The 16,103-nt window shown below is 35.5% G+C and overlaps 1 protein-coding gene across 2 annotated transcripts in view; it reads right to left on the minus strand.

Annotated features, from left to right (window-relative positions):
- Positions 1-15,774, minus strand: part of slc1a9 (solute carrier family 1 member 9) — a 44,793-nt gene extending 29,019 nt beyond the window's left edge. Inside the window, exons 1-3 of one of the 2 annotated variants that reach the window (XM_015056845.1) lie at positions 15,667-15,774; positions 2,883-3,041; positions 2,023-2,175 (exon numbers count right to left, since the gene is read on the minus strand). In XM_015056845.1, coding sequence (XP_014912331.1) covers positions 2,023-2,175; positions 2,883-3,036 — 307 coding nt within the window. In that variant the 5' untranslated portion in view covers positions 3,037-3,041; positions 15,667-15,774. Of the gene's footprint in view, positions 1-2,022; positions 2,176-2,882; positions 3,042-7,612; positions 7,818-15,666 lie in introns of those variants that run through there. The other variant, XM_015056846.1, reaches the window with a different exon arrangement.
- Between the last annotated feature and the right edge of the window lie 329 nt (positions 15,775-16,103).

Consider the following 16,103-nt stretch of genomic DNA (forward strand, 5'->3'; position numbering starts at 1 on the left):
TGTGGAAGTCTTTCTCCATGGCCTCTCCAAACTCCTCCCACGCCCGGGTTTTTGTCTCAGCAACCACCCGAGCCGCATGCCGCTTCGCCCGCCGGTACCCATCAGCTGTCACAAAGAAGACTTTGAAAATGGTGCCATGTCTCTAAAGCATGACTCAAGTATTCCAGGACAAATAAAATTACTTAGCCGTGGTGGGATTGTTTTAGGGGAAATTTCTACTAAAAGTTGCCAATTTAAATATTTTGTAGCCTTATAAGTAAAAAACACTTTTTCCTCCAAGGCTTCAAAGAGTTTATTGGTTTATTAACTGTGTTCTCGTTACAAAAGGTTGATTTTAAGCCTTTTAACCTTGCTAGCAGCATCTGTTGCTAATTAGCTGTTTTGCTATGGTCCATTTAATTTTAAGGAACTTGGATTCTTAAGAACCTAATTAGGCAAATGAGCCTGAATACGAGCTCAGTTCTGGTCACGCACCAAGCAGAAAATGCAATCTCACGTTATCTCCACCCTACCGCTTGTGGTAGTGATGTAGTAGCAACAGGGAAACCCAAAGCTAACCCAAAAGCCAGCGTTTATGAAACAATTGTCCTGCTTTGTTAAAAAAAAAAGAGAAAAACAAGAAGTAGGGCAAAGATTTATTCCTATCTGTGTTTAATATGGTACTTTTTATAGAAATTATATAGATTTAAAGCATATGGCTACCGATTTATCTCACCTGTGAAACATGTACGCTAACTAGCACTAGCCACTGTTAAGCCTGGTTGTATTGGACACTTTAATTCAGCATATAATGCAATTCTAAAACTGCACCTCAGTGACTAAAGTTTACTATGACGGAAACATCCTGATTCATCCGCAGAGATTCCCTCCAGTCGCCGAGTAAAGGGATTACAAGCTCTGCTAGCAAGGTAAACAGTTCCATTATTCACTCTGGGTGTGGTGAAAGTATTTATAGAAATGTGCATGGGGTGTGTTTTATTTTATCAACAGAAGCACAGACACGTGAAAAAGTATACTTGTGAAAATAAGTGAAGAAATATACTGTTTACAAAAGCAGACTAAAGCTTCTTCATTTTGCTTCGTTGGCATTTTTAATAATTAAAACTAATATTATTATCAAAAATAGTAAAAGTATATTAAAAAGATGATTTAAGTTATGTATTTCATGAAAAATAAGTATATTATCGACAAAATATTTTCTCAAAAGACTTTATCAAAATGATTTACTATTCATAACATGAACTGTTGTGTTTTTTGTTGTTTTGCTTAACAAACTAGGAACTCTCCATTTTTGTCTAATTTATTTCCTAGTTTTGAATCATGAACGCTAATATTAACCAGGGTAATTAATCCAATATTTGTGGAAAATGGCTTTCAGTGTTGCTTGCTTACACAGTGGCGGAAAAACTGTAGCTAATTCGCTAATGTAGTAACAGCATAGCTGGTGTCTTGTTTAGCACCTTAGCGTTTAGCACATTTTAGCTAATCTGCTAATGTGCTAATACTAGAGCTATGTTTTTGCTTGGTGCTTTAGCGTTTTTGCTAACTTTGAAAACATTTAGCATGATTAGCTTCCTCTAAATGAATTGTGCTAATTTACTACGCTGTTTTGTAAACTTTCAGTCGAATAAAGTTTGATGAAATTTTGGTTATCAACCAACAAAGCCAATTCATTAGGCCCTTAGCAATGGCTTTGCAACCCTTTCCAAACTAACAGATGTTGTCAATAACTTTACTTCTTATATATTCCTGCGTTTCTTTGGAACAAAACATGATGTGAAGCTCTTTTAGATAATTTAGCCTACTTCATGTTGTCAGATGGGTTCTCCAATAGATTTCTTTCCCTTGAAAATTTATTTGTTTTAGATAAATGACATGTTATCTGCGTGTGATGTTATTTTTGTTTGGTTAGTTTACGTCTCAAGAACATTATAATAATTTTACTGTAAGAAGATATCAACCTCTAAAGTTCAAATAGCCTAACTGAAGCCATTGTTTTTTACTTTAGCAGATTTGTCTCACCTGTGATAAGACTGGAGATGATTAGAGGCAGGATGAGCATCTTCAGCATCCTCATGAGGATTTCTCCAGGAAAGGAGACCATGGTGAGGGCGGAAGTGTCTTTCACCATCATGTAGCGCAGCAGCATCCCAAACACCACTCCCATGACAACACCTGAGGAATCATAAACACTCCTTAGTCATTTTATTTTGTTTGACAGCAAGAAGTAGCTAAAGTTTTCCAGAAGTGGGGCTAATATGAATGTTGAAAGTTTCTAAAAATAAGTTTTTGTGGTTTAGTTTTCAACAGAAGTCCTTAGAGAAATTTATATCTCTGTTCACTTGTTCAACCGAGTCAAAAATCAGGAATTAAAATCATTGTACACCTGTTTAGCTGAAGAAGTAGAAAATAAAACAAAACAGATTGTCCATGTAGTTTACAGGCTCTGAGTGGAGTCACTAGCCAGTTGTTTTACATCTTGGATGTAAGGGAACTCTGACTAATGAGAGCCATCTACCGTAATGTAAACGGCTTCATATCTGAGTTTAAATCTTGGTGACAAATTACAGACAAAAAATAACACACTTCTCAAGCTCTGCATGGATTTTTTTTTCCTACAAGAATGCAGCTATGGCGAAACATAGCTAAGTGTTTACAAAAGCAGGCTAAAGACAACAACAAGCCGGCACAAGTCTTGTGGGAAAATGATCACAGAGTTTGTACATCTTGATTTGCGTTAAGCAACATTTGCTGCAAAACATGATTTAAAAGAAAAGACAACAAACTAGCCACTCAGCAGGCAGTATGGGAAGTAAAAGCTGAAACTTGTTGTTTGCACAATAACACAGTGAAGCAGCCTGAGCTGTAAAGTGGGTTTGTACCAAGAACAGTGAGTCCGAGCAGCAGGTTGTGGGTGTTACGGCTGCAGTGGCCGGCGTCTTTGTACGCAAGGTCCGTGTTGTCATCTCGAGCGTTTTCCTCTTTCTCCTTCTCCTTTTTTGTGTTGGACTGGTTGGTTGTCGGCTGGTTTGTCATCCTGCCTGTGGAGAGATTGAGAAAGTTGGGTTTACTTTTAACAAAGATCCTCAAACTTCAATCTTAAAGTAAGTTTGTTAGCTTGTCAAATAATGCTAAAAACCGTATTCATTTTATTTCAAATTATTCTTAGATAAAGAGATTTTAGTCTGGTCATTTCAGAATGAGATGTTTTAGGGCATCTTGTCAATTTAAATTCAAATAAAAACACTTCTGCCCAGGTCCCCAAACTCAACTTTTACATTCGCACAGGAAAATGGCTGCAAACAGATGTGCAATTATTGGTGATGCACAGTTACAGAACTGTGCATCACCAACAATACAGCATATAGTTTCTGGATGGTAAGTCAACAACAAAACAGCAGCCATTATGCAGCACATACAGAGGTAAAACCAGCTGACAAGCTGGAGGTCCACTTAGGTTGCTAGGTGACGGGCGGAATTCTGCTGGCGTTGCTAGGTGACGGCACTCTGCCTGCTGATTTGTGACATTACATTCTGGGAGTTTTTGAAACATTTCATTTCACAGACAATGAAAAGTATTAACTTATTGCCAAAAACCATAAGTGTGGTTTTTTAAAGCACTTTGGCTTAAGCATTTTTACAAAAACATGCAAAATGTGACTTTTACACAGTAACTCCCTTCTAAATTAACTTGTGCTATAAACACTTTGATGCAAACATGGGACCAATGTTCTGTTCAGTTTGTCTATGTTGATTTGTGTCTGTACCTATCAAATAAACTTAAATTAAGTATAAAACTCCATGTTTTATACATTGCTTTTGCTTAATTTTCTGTATGTAATTTGTGTGTTTAACTTTTTTGTGATCTGTGTCTTGAAAGATGATAAATCAATAATGTTCCACTTTACTACTGAAGGCCTATGCAGTCTCTCCATTGTGTAACAGAGTATTTAAAGAATACCAACCTTCTGTTTGAGATAAAACTTTACTGCCTTGCATCTGCAGGGTACCACAGGGTAAATGTTGGGTTTCAACCTTAAGTGTACTTGAGGGTAACTGCTTTTAGCTCCTGGTGTTGAGATGAGTGAGCCTGACTTATCTGTCATTCTTAAAGTATTTCTGGGCCTGGTCCCACTCGACAAAACAACTTTAAATCTATTTCTGGCAATCAAAATGCTTTGAGGATGAAATAATTCATAATGACAGTTCACAATACTTAGCATGCAGTTTACACGTCAACGGCATCCTCACCTGCTGTGTGAGAGCTTTAAAAGCAACACGGAGTCTTAATCACAGATAGTGTTTGGACCAATATAAAACATTAAAGTCTTTGCTGCTTCTGCATTGAGAAAATTGAGGAATTCAGCATTTTTATACAAGTTTATAAAGAAAAAAAATGCAGAGTTGTTTCAATAAGTATGGCTTAAAGTGGTCTGCATAAAGTTTCATGTGGAGTTATTGTATCCAGACCTCAACTCTTTGTGGCTTATGTTGGCAAATTTGGCAGCTATCGCTAACCACAAACTGTATCCAGATGCCGACTCCTCTTACAAGTGACTTGCTGGTAAATGTGAGGCGGCCATGTTTTCTGCATGTAACATCAGAGGAGAAGTTTCCCATTTATTTGATGCGGTGTCACAGAGGTAGAAGGTAAAGATACTTTTCTGTTATTTCATCCATCCAAACACATAAATGCTCATATATTGGCCCTCTGGCGCACAAATTCATTAAGATCTTTCATTTCTCAGGCTGTGAAACCAGCTCAAAGTTTTAACCTGAGGCAGACACCCTGCCTACATTTAGGACCAGGCTTAAAGGTGACCTTATATGCTTCATTGGACACGTTAGGAAAGGTAAGTGGTCTATATAAACCCCATTCATTAATTTTTCAAATTTCTTAGATAATGAGATATTAGTCTGTTCAGTGTCAGAATGAGCTAGTTTCGGGTTTCTTGTCACTTTAAATCCAAATAAGCTTCTGCTGGCCAACTCAAGGTTTACACTCGCATGGGAAAATGGCTGCAAACAGATGCACAATTAAACAACTGTACATCTTTAAAAGCGGAAGTGGAGCCTCCCGCACAACCAACAAGAATTCAGCAATGGGTTCCTGGATGGTAAGTCAACAACAGCAACCATTGTACAGCTTATACAGTGATAAATCCAGCTGACCAAATGTGCTGGAGCTCGGTTTGGACAGCTTTTGATTTGTGATGTCACCACTGAGAGGTTTTTGAACCGGCTGATTTTCCAGGCATCAAAAAACATTAACATATTGCAATAAAACAACTTGGATTGTTTTTAGAAGCAGTTTAGACCCAAATTGAAGTGCAAATCGTGCAAAATTTGAAGTTAACAAGGACTTATCTTCATCAACAAAATAAAGGTAAATTTAAAGGGAACCTATTGGGCAAAATTCATATTTTGCACCTATGTATGCCTCCATTTTGATCTCTACTGCTTCTAAAAACAACTGAGGCGCTTAAAAGAAACAACAAGTCACTTTCTGGTGTTAGTTTAGTATTTTTTTGGTGTCTAGAAAATGAGCCATTCCATAATCCTCCCAAATGTAACATCACATTCAACGGACTGCACTGTTACCTAGCAACCATAGACAAGCCCAGGCCTGTTACCTAGCAACCCAGTCATAATTCCAGGATGTTTGGTTACCTGGAAAAGACAAGTGTTTTGTTGTTGACTCACCATCCAGAAACCACTTTCTGCATTCTTGTTGGTTGTGCAGGAGGCTCCACTTCTGCTTTTCAAAGATGTATGGTGGTATAATTGCGCGTCTGTCTGCAGCCATTTTGATGTGCAAGTGTGAACGTTGAGTTTGGGGGCGTGACCAGCAGCAGCTTATTTGGATTTAAAGTGACAGAGACCCTAAAATAGCTCATTCTGAACCGAACAGACCGAAATCTCACTATCTGAGAAAGATTTTGTGCAAAATCAAGTAACACGTTTTTATAGATCAGAGACCTATATCCTTCCCTGTTCAAGGAAGCGTAATAGGTCACCTTTAAGGCAGGTAACTAAGATACTCCTCTTCCCAGCTGATCCCATGGCATAGCCAGGCTAGAAAGGATCCGTTGCCCCGTCAGGAAGTTTTGGGATGCTCAAAACTACAAGGAAGCTCATTTTGGCTAAACTTCAGATTCAAGGGACTAAATCCACTTTCTCCATTCCCATTCACAGGAGGCAGCTTATCCTGGGGAGATTGGAGTTCAGCCACATATTTCTGCTTAAACCTTTGCTTTAGGCACGTGAAGTTTAAAATAGTTGGCCTACACTTTGTTTTTGGAGGGGTGATAGCATTCTCACGTAAGGAAATCTGCAAATAATTAGAGGTAAATACCGCTGTGCAGGAAACGTACACTGAGGCTTCAAGGAAAGACTGTAGCCAAACAAAAATAAAGGCTTTCTTCTGACAGGTATTCGAATCAAAGGAATTATTTATTTAACGGACAACTGTGTGATTTCTTTGCGGTCAATGGTTATCCATTGATTGTGTAAATTGTCATTTTGAAAATAAATTTGCTTATTGAAAACACGTAATTTTTTTTAGCCATCTTGAAATTGGTGTATTTCGCAAAACTGCAATGGAAACAGTTTTTTTCGGATCACAAATGTCACATGACCAACAACCAGATGTTGCCTCTGGCAGAAACCACGAAGAAGACGACGACAGGAAGTAGTTGGAGGATGATGGTGCAGCGTGTTTTTTAATGATTTATGACATGAACAATCTTATTCATGTGTGATTTTAATTCTGTTTCTTATTTAATGGAAACACCACAATTACAAAATTGTGTTGTGTCAACATTAGTGGAATACTTACAAAGTTTTACACACATTTGTGTTGGAATCGCAACTATTACTGATGAAACTATCAGTAATAATTTGTTTTCTGCAATTTAATGCCCTATTTCTGCATTAAATTGCAGAAATAGGGCAAACCTGCACAAATAGGCCTGTCATGATAATATGATAATAATATTGCTGTTTTCAGACAATTTTCAACTAATATAATAATAATGTCCTTCTAATGCAAGAACACAAAGATCAATAAACTTTACATTTTAATAAATATTTAACACTGGAACTGGAAGACATTTTAAATATCAAAAATAAATAAACAAACCATCAGAAATAACAAATAAAATGAATAATAAAGTCTCTGTAAATAAAATTATCCTTCAATCAATCAGACCAAAGCACCAAACTGAAAGCTTTTGTCATGCAGTTTTTTGTAGAAAAAGAGAAAAACGATAAATCCTGCAAATGGAAATTATTGAGCTCATTTTAATTCAACATGCGATTAATTGATTATCTGATTTATTGCGACTGACCTACAGACAAATGGGCTGGAATGTGTCGTCATCCTGGAACAGAACGGCTGGATTAGGATTGGCAGTCTGGGGCAATAGTTAATTTCCACAAACTAAAAACACAACCAGGTAAAGACAAATCTAAAAACTGAACATATCTTCACGACAAAACCCAAAGTCTACCACCTGCATTAGCATTAATCTGCTGTATTTTGTTGTCATTATTTACAATCCATCATGTTGTGAATGACGAACCAACGACGCAGTAATCTAAGGTCACCTACTGTTTTGTTTTCCTTTAGGGTTTCATCTCCACGCCTTCATCGTCTCAGCGCCGCTGTATTGTCTGCCAGACCGAGTACTGAACTGAAACGGTGCGTTTTAGTGTCCTGCCAAGTTTCAGTGGAAAGAGATGTAATCCTCGATGAATGGAGTTATGAGAAACGCAGGGGGGAGGGAGGGAGACTCTGTTGTAGTCATCGCAAATCCTCTTTCCAATCTTTACATCATTCTTATTATGAACACTGTTTGGTGATGTCAGCTGGCCACATGGTCGTATTTACACAAATCTGAGGCGGAAAGGTCCATTATCGGGAAAATCATTTAGAAACGAGGTAGTTAGAGCCGGACGGATTTGGATGGGGGATAAAAAACTAAAATAGAAAAGCGATGAGACCAGAATAAAGGCTATAAAAACACCAAACATTACCAAGAATTTATCTTCTAGTTTCTAATGTCAATATCTTAAGACACTTGAAATAAAACAAAACTAACTTACAAGTAACTTTTCAAGAAGGTATGGGCTCTTCCTTTAGGTAAATTTCTGTTGGCAGATTATTTCACTCATAACAAAACATTTTTCCATGTTAGAAGTGAATCAATCTGCTAATAAACTAGAACTTTTTCATCATTTTTAAGGAATTATTGACTTAAAATATCCTCCTGTAACCTGCTGAGAAAATATTTCTTAGTTAGTACACTGGAAATAAGGCAAAACTAAGATATTTGCACTAGAAACTAGACCAAGAATACTTGGTAAGATTTCACAGTGTCCTCTTCAAATGGCAACAATAAATCTGATATTGTTTCAAAATCAGGGGAGGAGCCAACATGTCAACATTTTCCTCCTGATTCAGAAACTCAAAGCTGCAATGGGATATTCGAGACATTTTACATAGAAAAAGGGAGCAAATTTCCACCAAAATATTTTAGATTAATTTCAGAATTTTCTTTAAAAAAAAGAAAAGAAAATTTCTGTGTTGCAAAGTTACAAATTTTCTAGAAACAAAAATCAGAAATGTTCAGAATAATCTCAGAAAGTTTCTGGAAATTTCTGTTTTTGAAAAGTTGAACATTTTTAAGATGAATCTTATGAATTGTATAGACAAACAAGGAACTTTCTGACCTTGAAAATTCAAAAATTTGCTTCAAAAAAATCAATTTTTTTAGATTAATCTGAATTTTTCCAGAAAAAATGTCAAAACTTCTGCTGAAAAAACGATTTTGAAATTAAATCCCAGAAATGTTCTAAAAAAATAGAAAAAGAAAAGCAAGAAAATATCTTAGTTTGAAAATTCAAAAATTAATTTGAGATTAATCTCAGAAATGAGTTTCAAAAGTCAAACATTTTAACTTTTCATATTTCCACAGTGTTTCTAGTACATTTCTGAGGGGTTTTTTTGCAGAAATTTCCCCCTGTTTCCATCTACGGCGGCCCTAATACTCAAAGCTGCCTCTAGATGTGGAAAAACAATAATCGAGGAATCGGCGCGTCCTGTTGGCTCGACTTCTTACGTCTCTAAAATCTTGCCTGGAAAGTCTGAATTTATATCAACAGAACTGACGAGCCTGTTATATCGCATTACATCTTAGGATCCCTAATAACACAGAAATTCAATTCGCCGCGTTCAGATAGGTCAAGCAGCTTAAAGTAAATCCTGGATTTTCTCCAAACATGACACAGGTATTATAACTCGGGCTGGAGAACAAGAGGTTTCTCGCTTCGAAGGAGGGAAAATTTGATTCCTTGCAGGTGATTTGGGAATGTTTTCTGATCTTTAAAGGTGTGGAAAAAAGGAGAAAACTCTAAAACATTTTACTGGTGGGTGCAAACTAAAAAACTGTCATATTAAGATAAAACAGCAGCCAAAAAAAATAAATAAATACTGCAGCACAAAGGCTTTGGTTGTAGTGGAAACCAATGTAGAAACATTTTTGTAAGATTTTAAACAATTTAGTTTAAAACAGGAAATATGGCAAGAATTAGGAGAGAATATTAAATAAGACTGTAGTGAATGGGACAATTCAGGCTTGACCTTTCACCTCATTAAACTCAGGTTTTGCCACAGTAACCTCATATTTGAAGGTTTTTAAGTTGGACTGTCTGAGTTTCCTTATTCGGATCATCCAACCTATTCAGAAATTCAGAGAAGCTTCTAAAATAATACTTTGAACATTAATTTATGTGTTAAAACTTTTTGATTCAACAGAATGATCACATATTTGAAACTTTTAATGTAAAAACAGCCTGGAGTTAGTTTTATCTACAAACAGTCCTGAGCTCACGTCTGCTAATGCGCTAATAGCAGAGCTAATGTTTCACTTAGCGTTTTAGCTAACTTTGAAACAGTTAAGCTCACTAAATAAACTCTAAATTTACTCGGTTGTTTTTTAAACTCTCAGTTGATTAAAGTTTGACATCTGTGTTGAAGTTTTGGTTAAGACTTCTTCAAGTAGTTAGACGTTTATATTCATGCTCTTATTCTGAAGAGGTGAAGAACATTTAAGGAGCAGTTCCCTTTCCTCTCCTTGTGTTCTCGCTCCCTGTCCTTTTTTTCTAATAACTTTAGTTTTTAAAAATAAATAAATAAATAAATACAGGAACAAAATAAAACAGACAGTACATGGGTAAACCACAAAACCGTACCAAGTATTTTTGGTTTAACTTTCGAGTGTAAATATCTTAGTACACTTGAAATAATATAAAATTAACTTACAAGTATCATTTCAGCAAGATATAGAAGCTTGTTTAAGGTCAATAATTCCTTCATTTTGATGAAAAAGTAAGAGTTCGACTGTCACCGTTACCTAGCAACACCCAGCCACACCCAGTCCGTTACCTAGCAACCAAGTTCTTGTTCCGCTGGCAGATTATTTCACTTATTACATGGAAAAATGTCCAGTTATAAGCAAAGTAACCTGTCAGTGGAGCTAGTACTTTTTAAAATCAGTGTTAAGGAATTATTGACTTAAAACAAGCTTATATATCTTAATGAAAAGTTACATGTAAGTTAGTTTTGTTTTATTTAAAGTGTACTAAGAGTTTTGTACCAGAAACTAGACCAAAAATACTTGGTAAGATTTTGAGTTTTTGCAGTATTTGAAGTCAAAGGATCCAGAAACAGATCAAAACAAAGAATATATCACACTAACACAAAGAAGGGGAGTTTTGAGAACAGAAAAATTAATAATCACAATATTATTAAGTCTAAAAAGAGTTTAAAGATGGGCGTTAATCTGGGTTATGATTAATATTTGTGTCTTTTTTCTGTGAGTTAGTAAATCCAGAAATGTATTTAGTTTTATTTAATTAGTAATTATTTTGTTTGAAGTCATAACTGTACATTTACTCTTTACTGTGTTAATTATAAGCTCAGAGGGTTGGTTTCTGGGATAATCCTTGATTGATGTGTAATAAATCTTAATCTGAGAAAAATACAGGATCAGCTTGCTTCTAAACCTCTGAATTTATCCCTTGATAACTGATTTCATTCAAACTAATCTCTTGTGCTGCCGTCCCTCTTTTAACACCTTCTGAAACGTGGCTGGTTTAACCACAAAAACTGAGACAAAGCTCGAAGTTTTGATATATTACAGCTACAAAACGAGGTGCCTTGAAGTGCAGATTCTGTGTAAATGATTGCCGAAACATCTGTGGTCATCCCAGCTACAGGCGTGTTCGAGTGTCTGTGCGTCTCAGAGGATTATTTTCCAGCGGTTGATTGTTTGGTGTGAGCTTTGCGAAAAGGATCGAGAGGTAATCCCCCGCCCCACCCCGCTGCCAGAACCCGTTTAACAGAGCGAGAGGAGGACGGCGGCTGCAGTGACGCTCTGCAAGTCTAACAAGACTGGAAGGACAATTTGTTTGTCAGTTTGAACGTGCAAAATTAGGAAATAAATCATCCAGATATGCTCAACAAGAACAGATGATGGAAATTTAGGATTTGTCTTTTCTTAAACACTGCAAAACCACAAAATCTTACCATGTAAGATTCGCTTAGTTTCTATCAAATATAAATTTGTACTTAAAAAAACAAAACAAAACTAACTTTCAAGTAACTTTTCTCCAAGAAACAGGAGCTTGTTTTCAGTCAATAATTTGTTGATATAGATGATTTTTCATCTATATTTTTCCCACTAATAATGTGGGAAAAATATCTTGTCTTGCAAGTACCTTTTCACCAATATTAAGGAATTATTGACTTAAAACAAACTCTTATATCTTGCTGATGACTTAAGTTAGTTTTGTTTTACTTCAAGTTTAGTAAGAAATTAGACCAAAACACTTGTTAGGATTCTGTTTTTGCAGTGTAGAGGTTACTTCAGTCCACATGCTAAAGCATCCCTGAGCATTTTTCTGAACATCCAACCGAACATCTGAAGCGTAATCTGCAGCAGGACCATTTAAACCATGATTCTAATCTTAAAGCTTGCAATCATTATCAGTAAACACAAGTCAGCTTTTCAGGATCCATTAAGTAAACAAGTTTTACCTGCAGGGAATTGGACCGGAGCCAGTCAGACAGCGGCGGCTCCGTCCAACCAGGCATTGAATAGTTCTGGAGTTTTCATTATAGCACTGCAAAAACACAAAATCTCACCAAGTATTTTGGTCTGGTTTCTGTTTTAAATGAATTAGTACAGTTGAAATGAGACAAAACTTACTTACAGTGAGACATATGAGCTTGTTTTAAGTCAATAATTCCTTCATATTGGAGAAAATGTAAACGTTCCACTGGCGCCGTTACCTGGCAACCCAGCCCATCACCTGGCAACCCAGTTCTGGTTCCACTGGCAGATAATTTCACTTTCAATATGGGAACATTGGCTTATAATAAGTGAAATAATCAGCCAATGGAAATATTACTGTTTTTAATCAATACTGAGGAATTATTTACTTAAAACACGCTCATATATCTTACTGAAAAGTTACTTGTAAGTTAGTTTTGTCTTATTTCAAATGTACTGAGATATTTGGACTAGAAACTAGACTAAAATATTTGGTAAGATTTTGTGTTTTGTAGTGTTGTGTATTATTTCGTTGCTACTTTTTGCTTGTCTAATTCTTGTAGCTTGTTAGCTATTTTTTATTAGTTACCTTTAGTTAAATATTGTTCAGTTTGTATTAGTTGGGGTGGTAGTTTTAGTTTTTCCATACATTGGTTAAGTTTTAGGTGCCAAGTTCACAAAGTATTGTCTTATGATTATGTTTACATTAATTGAATATTGAATGTTGAATAACCAACTGATTCTGGCGTTTTCCTCCAACTTTTGCCGCCTCCATTTTGCAGACTGGCGGAGTACGGAGTGCCATAATTTGTCGACAGCTGACATAAACTGCTTGTGTTTATACATCAGTTTAAAAGGCTAATAAACATTCTCATAAACACAAAAACGAATGATGTTATATCTATAACTTTAGCATGTTTTATTTAGTTTCATAAAGGGTTAAAAAAAGTACAGGCCCATGTGAGCCTGACAGCGACAGTCTGTGATTGAGTTAATATGAACCATTTGTCCAGAAATACGCCTGAAAGCAGCTCTGCTTATGCTGCAAGAAATATTTGCTTTAAAGTCCAGACGTCTTTAACTGACCAATAAGATCTTAATCAGAAAATTTTCTGATAAATTCATTGTAATCTGAATAAATCGCTCATTTTTTTCTCTTTTGGTTCCTTGTTGGATGATTTTTTTCACTTTTTTCTGCTTAGAAAGAGCTAATCTATTTAATCAGTATTATAAATATTTATTGATACACTGCAAAAACAAAATTTTACCAAGTATTTTTGGTCTAGTTTTAATGTGAATAGTAGAAATAAGACTAAACTAACTTGAAAGTAACTTTTCAGTAAGATATGGACCCCTGGAGCGTTATTGTTTGCATCTGGAAGTTTTGCACACAGACACAAGGATGGAGCGCATAGATTAGCTACCGCTGCTACTAGCTACCGCTGCTACTAGCTAATATAAAACTGTGGTTGTTGATTAGCTAATTTAAACAGAGCCTACTGATGGTCTGTCAGAGATGGTGTATAGTTTGCTTTTAAAATTTTTTTTATCTGAACTGAAACACCAAATTCCACAGCACATCTACAAGCTGAGGTTGTCAAAGTCAAGCTAGCATAACTGAGCTACTTCCCTCTCCCTCACTATTTTTTTCTTAGTTAAAACTTTTCCTGACCTTTTTATCTAGTTGTCACAGTGTTGACAATTAGTAGCAAAGCATGGCATCTTTTTGTTTACATAGCAGGCGTACATTTAAGATTTAGCATGTTAAATTGACAACTTAGACAACTTAGCAGCTAAAACCAATGCTAATCATTGTTAGCGAGCAGCTTTTTGCTTTCCAGTAGGTAGATGGGAGCAGATACTTGTGTGCAAATAATTTCTTAATATTAATGAAAAAGTACTTGTCATAAGTCAAATAATCTGCCATCAATATTAAAGAATTATTTCCTATTTTAGATTGAAATAATATCTGACAATGAAAGAAAAAAAAAAGACAGTAGCTGATATTCTTCCGTGTGTACATAGTTTTTACTCTGTGGAATCAGAAATCCGTAAAATAGTTTATTTATTTATGTATATTTATGTGTTTTATGTTGAAAAACCCAAATCATTTGGGCTTCAGGTACCTCCAGGATTTTGTCCTGATTTTAGATTGGATGCAACTGTGCTTGCGTGTGTGTGTGTGTGTGCGTGTGTGGGTGAGTGAGACAAAACCCTGGCATGTAATTGATTGTGTTCAGTGGACACATGTCAGATACACACCCCTCCCCTCGACTGGATGATAATCGCAGTGTATTAATCTGTTGTTTGAACTCCTTAAGCACAGACTGTCTATCACATCTGCTCTCTTCACCCCGTAAAGCCCTGCTATTAATAAACTCCCTCATTTCCCCCATTTTTACCACTTGGATCTGCTCTTCCCAATCCAACAAAACTGAATTTCACACAGCTTATTGCCTCCATAAAGTAAATTATCCTTCATTATTCTTCTATACACTGCATAAACACAAAATATTACCAGATATTTTTGATCTAGTTTCTGGTGTAAACATCTTTCTACGTTTTAAAAAAGACAAAATTAACTTACAAGGAACATTTCACCAAGATATAGCAGCTCGCTTTAAGTCAATAATTCCTTTATATTGATAAAAAAATACTAGTTTCACTGGAAGATTATTTCACTTATAACAGAAGGAAAATGTGTTTTTACACGTTCAGTAATCTGCAGATGGAATAAATACTTTTTAAAATCGATATAAAGGAATTATTGACTTAAAACAAACTCCAATACAAAGCTGAAAAGTTACTAGTAAGTTAGTTTTGTAAACATCATATTAGGACTATTATAGATAGAAATAAAAAAGGAGTTTTTTTTACCAAAACAAGTCAACAATATTGAGATTAAGCTCAGAATTTTTTTTTAAATATATGACATCCAAAAGTAAAAAACTGACTTATAAAAATTAATCTTATAAATTTTCTAGAAATAAAACTGTCACTCTTCTGAGTTTGTTCCAGTTTGACTTGTACTTTTTAATCAATATTAATAAATTATTTAATCAAGACAAGCTCCTATATTTTGCTGAAAAGTTACTTGTCATTTAGTTTTGTCTTATTTAAAGTGTCTTAAGATATTTGCACTTGAATACTTAGTAAGATTTTGTGTTTTTGCAGTGTAACCCTCATTTTTGGTACATTTTACAGTGCTTACACTGCAAAAACTCAAAATTTACCAACTATTTGTCTAATTTCTACTGCTAATATGCTTGAAATAAGACAAAACTAACTTAGAAGTAAATTTTCAGCAAGATACAGCAGCTTATTTTAAAAATATTAATAAAAAAATTATACTAAGGAGTTCATATTTCTTGGTGAAACATTTCCTGTAAGATAATTTTGTCTTATTTCAAGTGCACTAAAATATTGACAGTAGACACAAGACAAAAATACTTGGTGAGATTTTGTGTTTTTGCAGTGTAGAAGCATGGAGAACATTATAAATAAAGATATTTTTGAATTAATGCATGAGGGAAAAGGTGAGCAGGCTTACCTGTGGTGCGTTAGTGTCTCCCATCCGACTGGAGCGAGGCATCGGGAGCGACGCAGAGCGATGTGCAGATGAAGAGGCGGCAGGAGGCAAAGCCGCAGTCTTTGCGTCATCTGAGAAAATGTTCAGATTAATACGACAGCTTGTGGCTCCCCTCCCTCCTTTCCTCTCCGTTTTGTCGACTCACTTCTTTTTTTCTTTTCTTTTTCTCATTTTACAAATAATCTGAGCTACAGAGAGGAGGCGACGATCACTTGTTGCCAGTAGAGTCATAATGAAGGTATTTTTAAAAATTGAAAAAATGTTTCTGTTTACAAAGAAAAGATACGGAACAGAGCATACACTAAAAAAAAGAGAAAGGAGCTCCAACTTAAAAAAATTAATGTGTTACATTTAATTGAAATTTATGTTTTTAAACTGAACAACTTAGTCTTAATATA

Source organism: Poecilia latipinna, unplaced genomic scaffold (assembly GCF_001443285.1).
Source record: "Poecilia latipinna isolate Pla-1442-1.1 unplaced genomic scaffold, P_latipinna-1.0 Scaffold1412, whole genome shotgun sequence".
Taxonomy (NCBI): domain Eukaryota; kingdom Metazoa; phylum Chordata; class Actinopteri; order Cyprinodontiformes; family Poeciliidae; genus Poecilia; species Poecilia latipinna.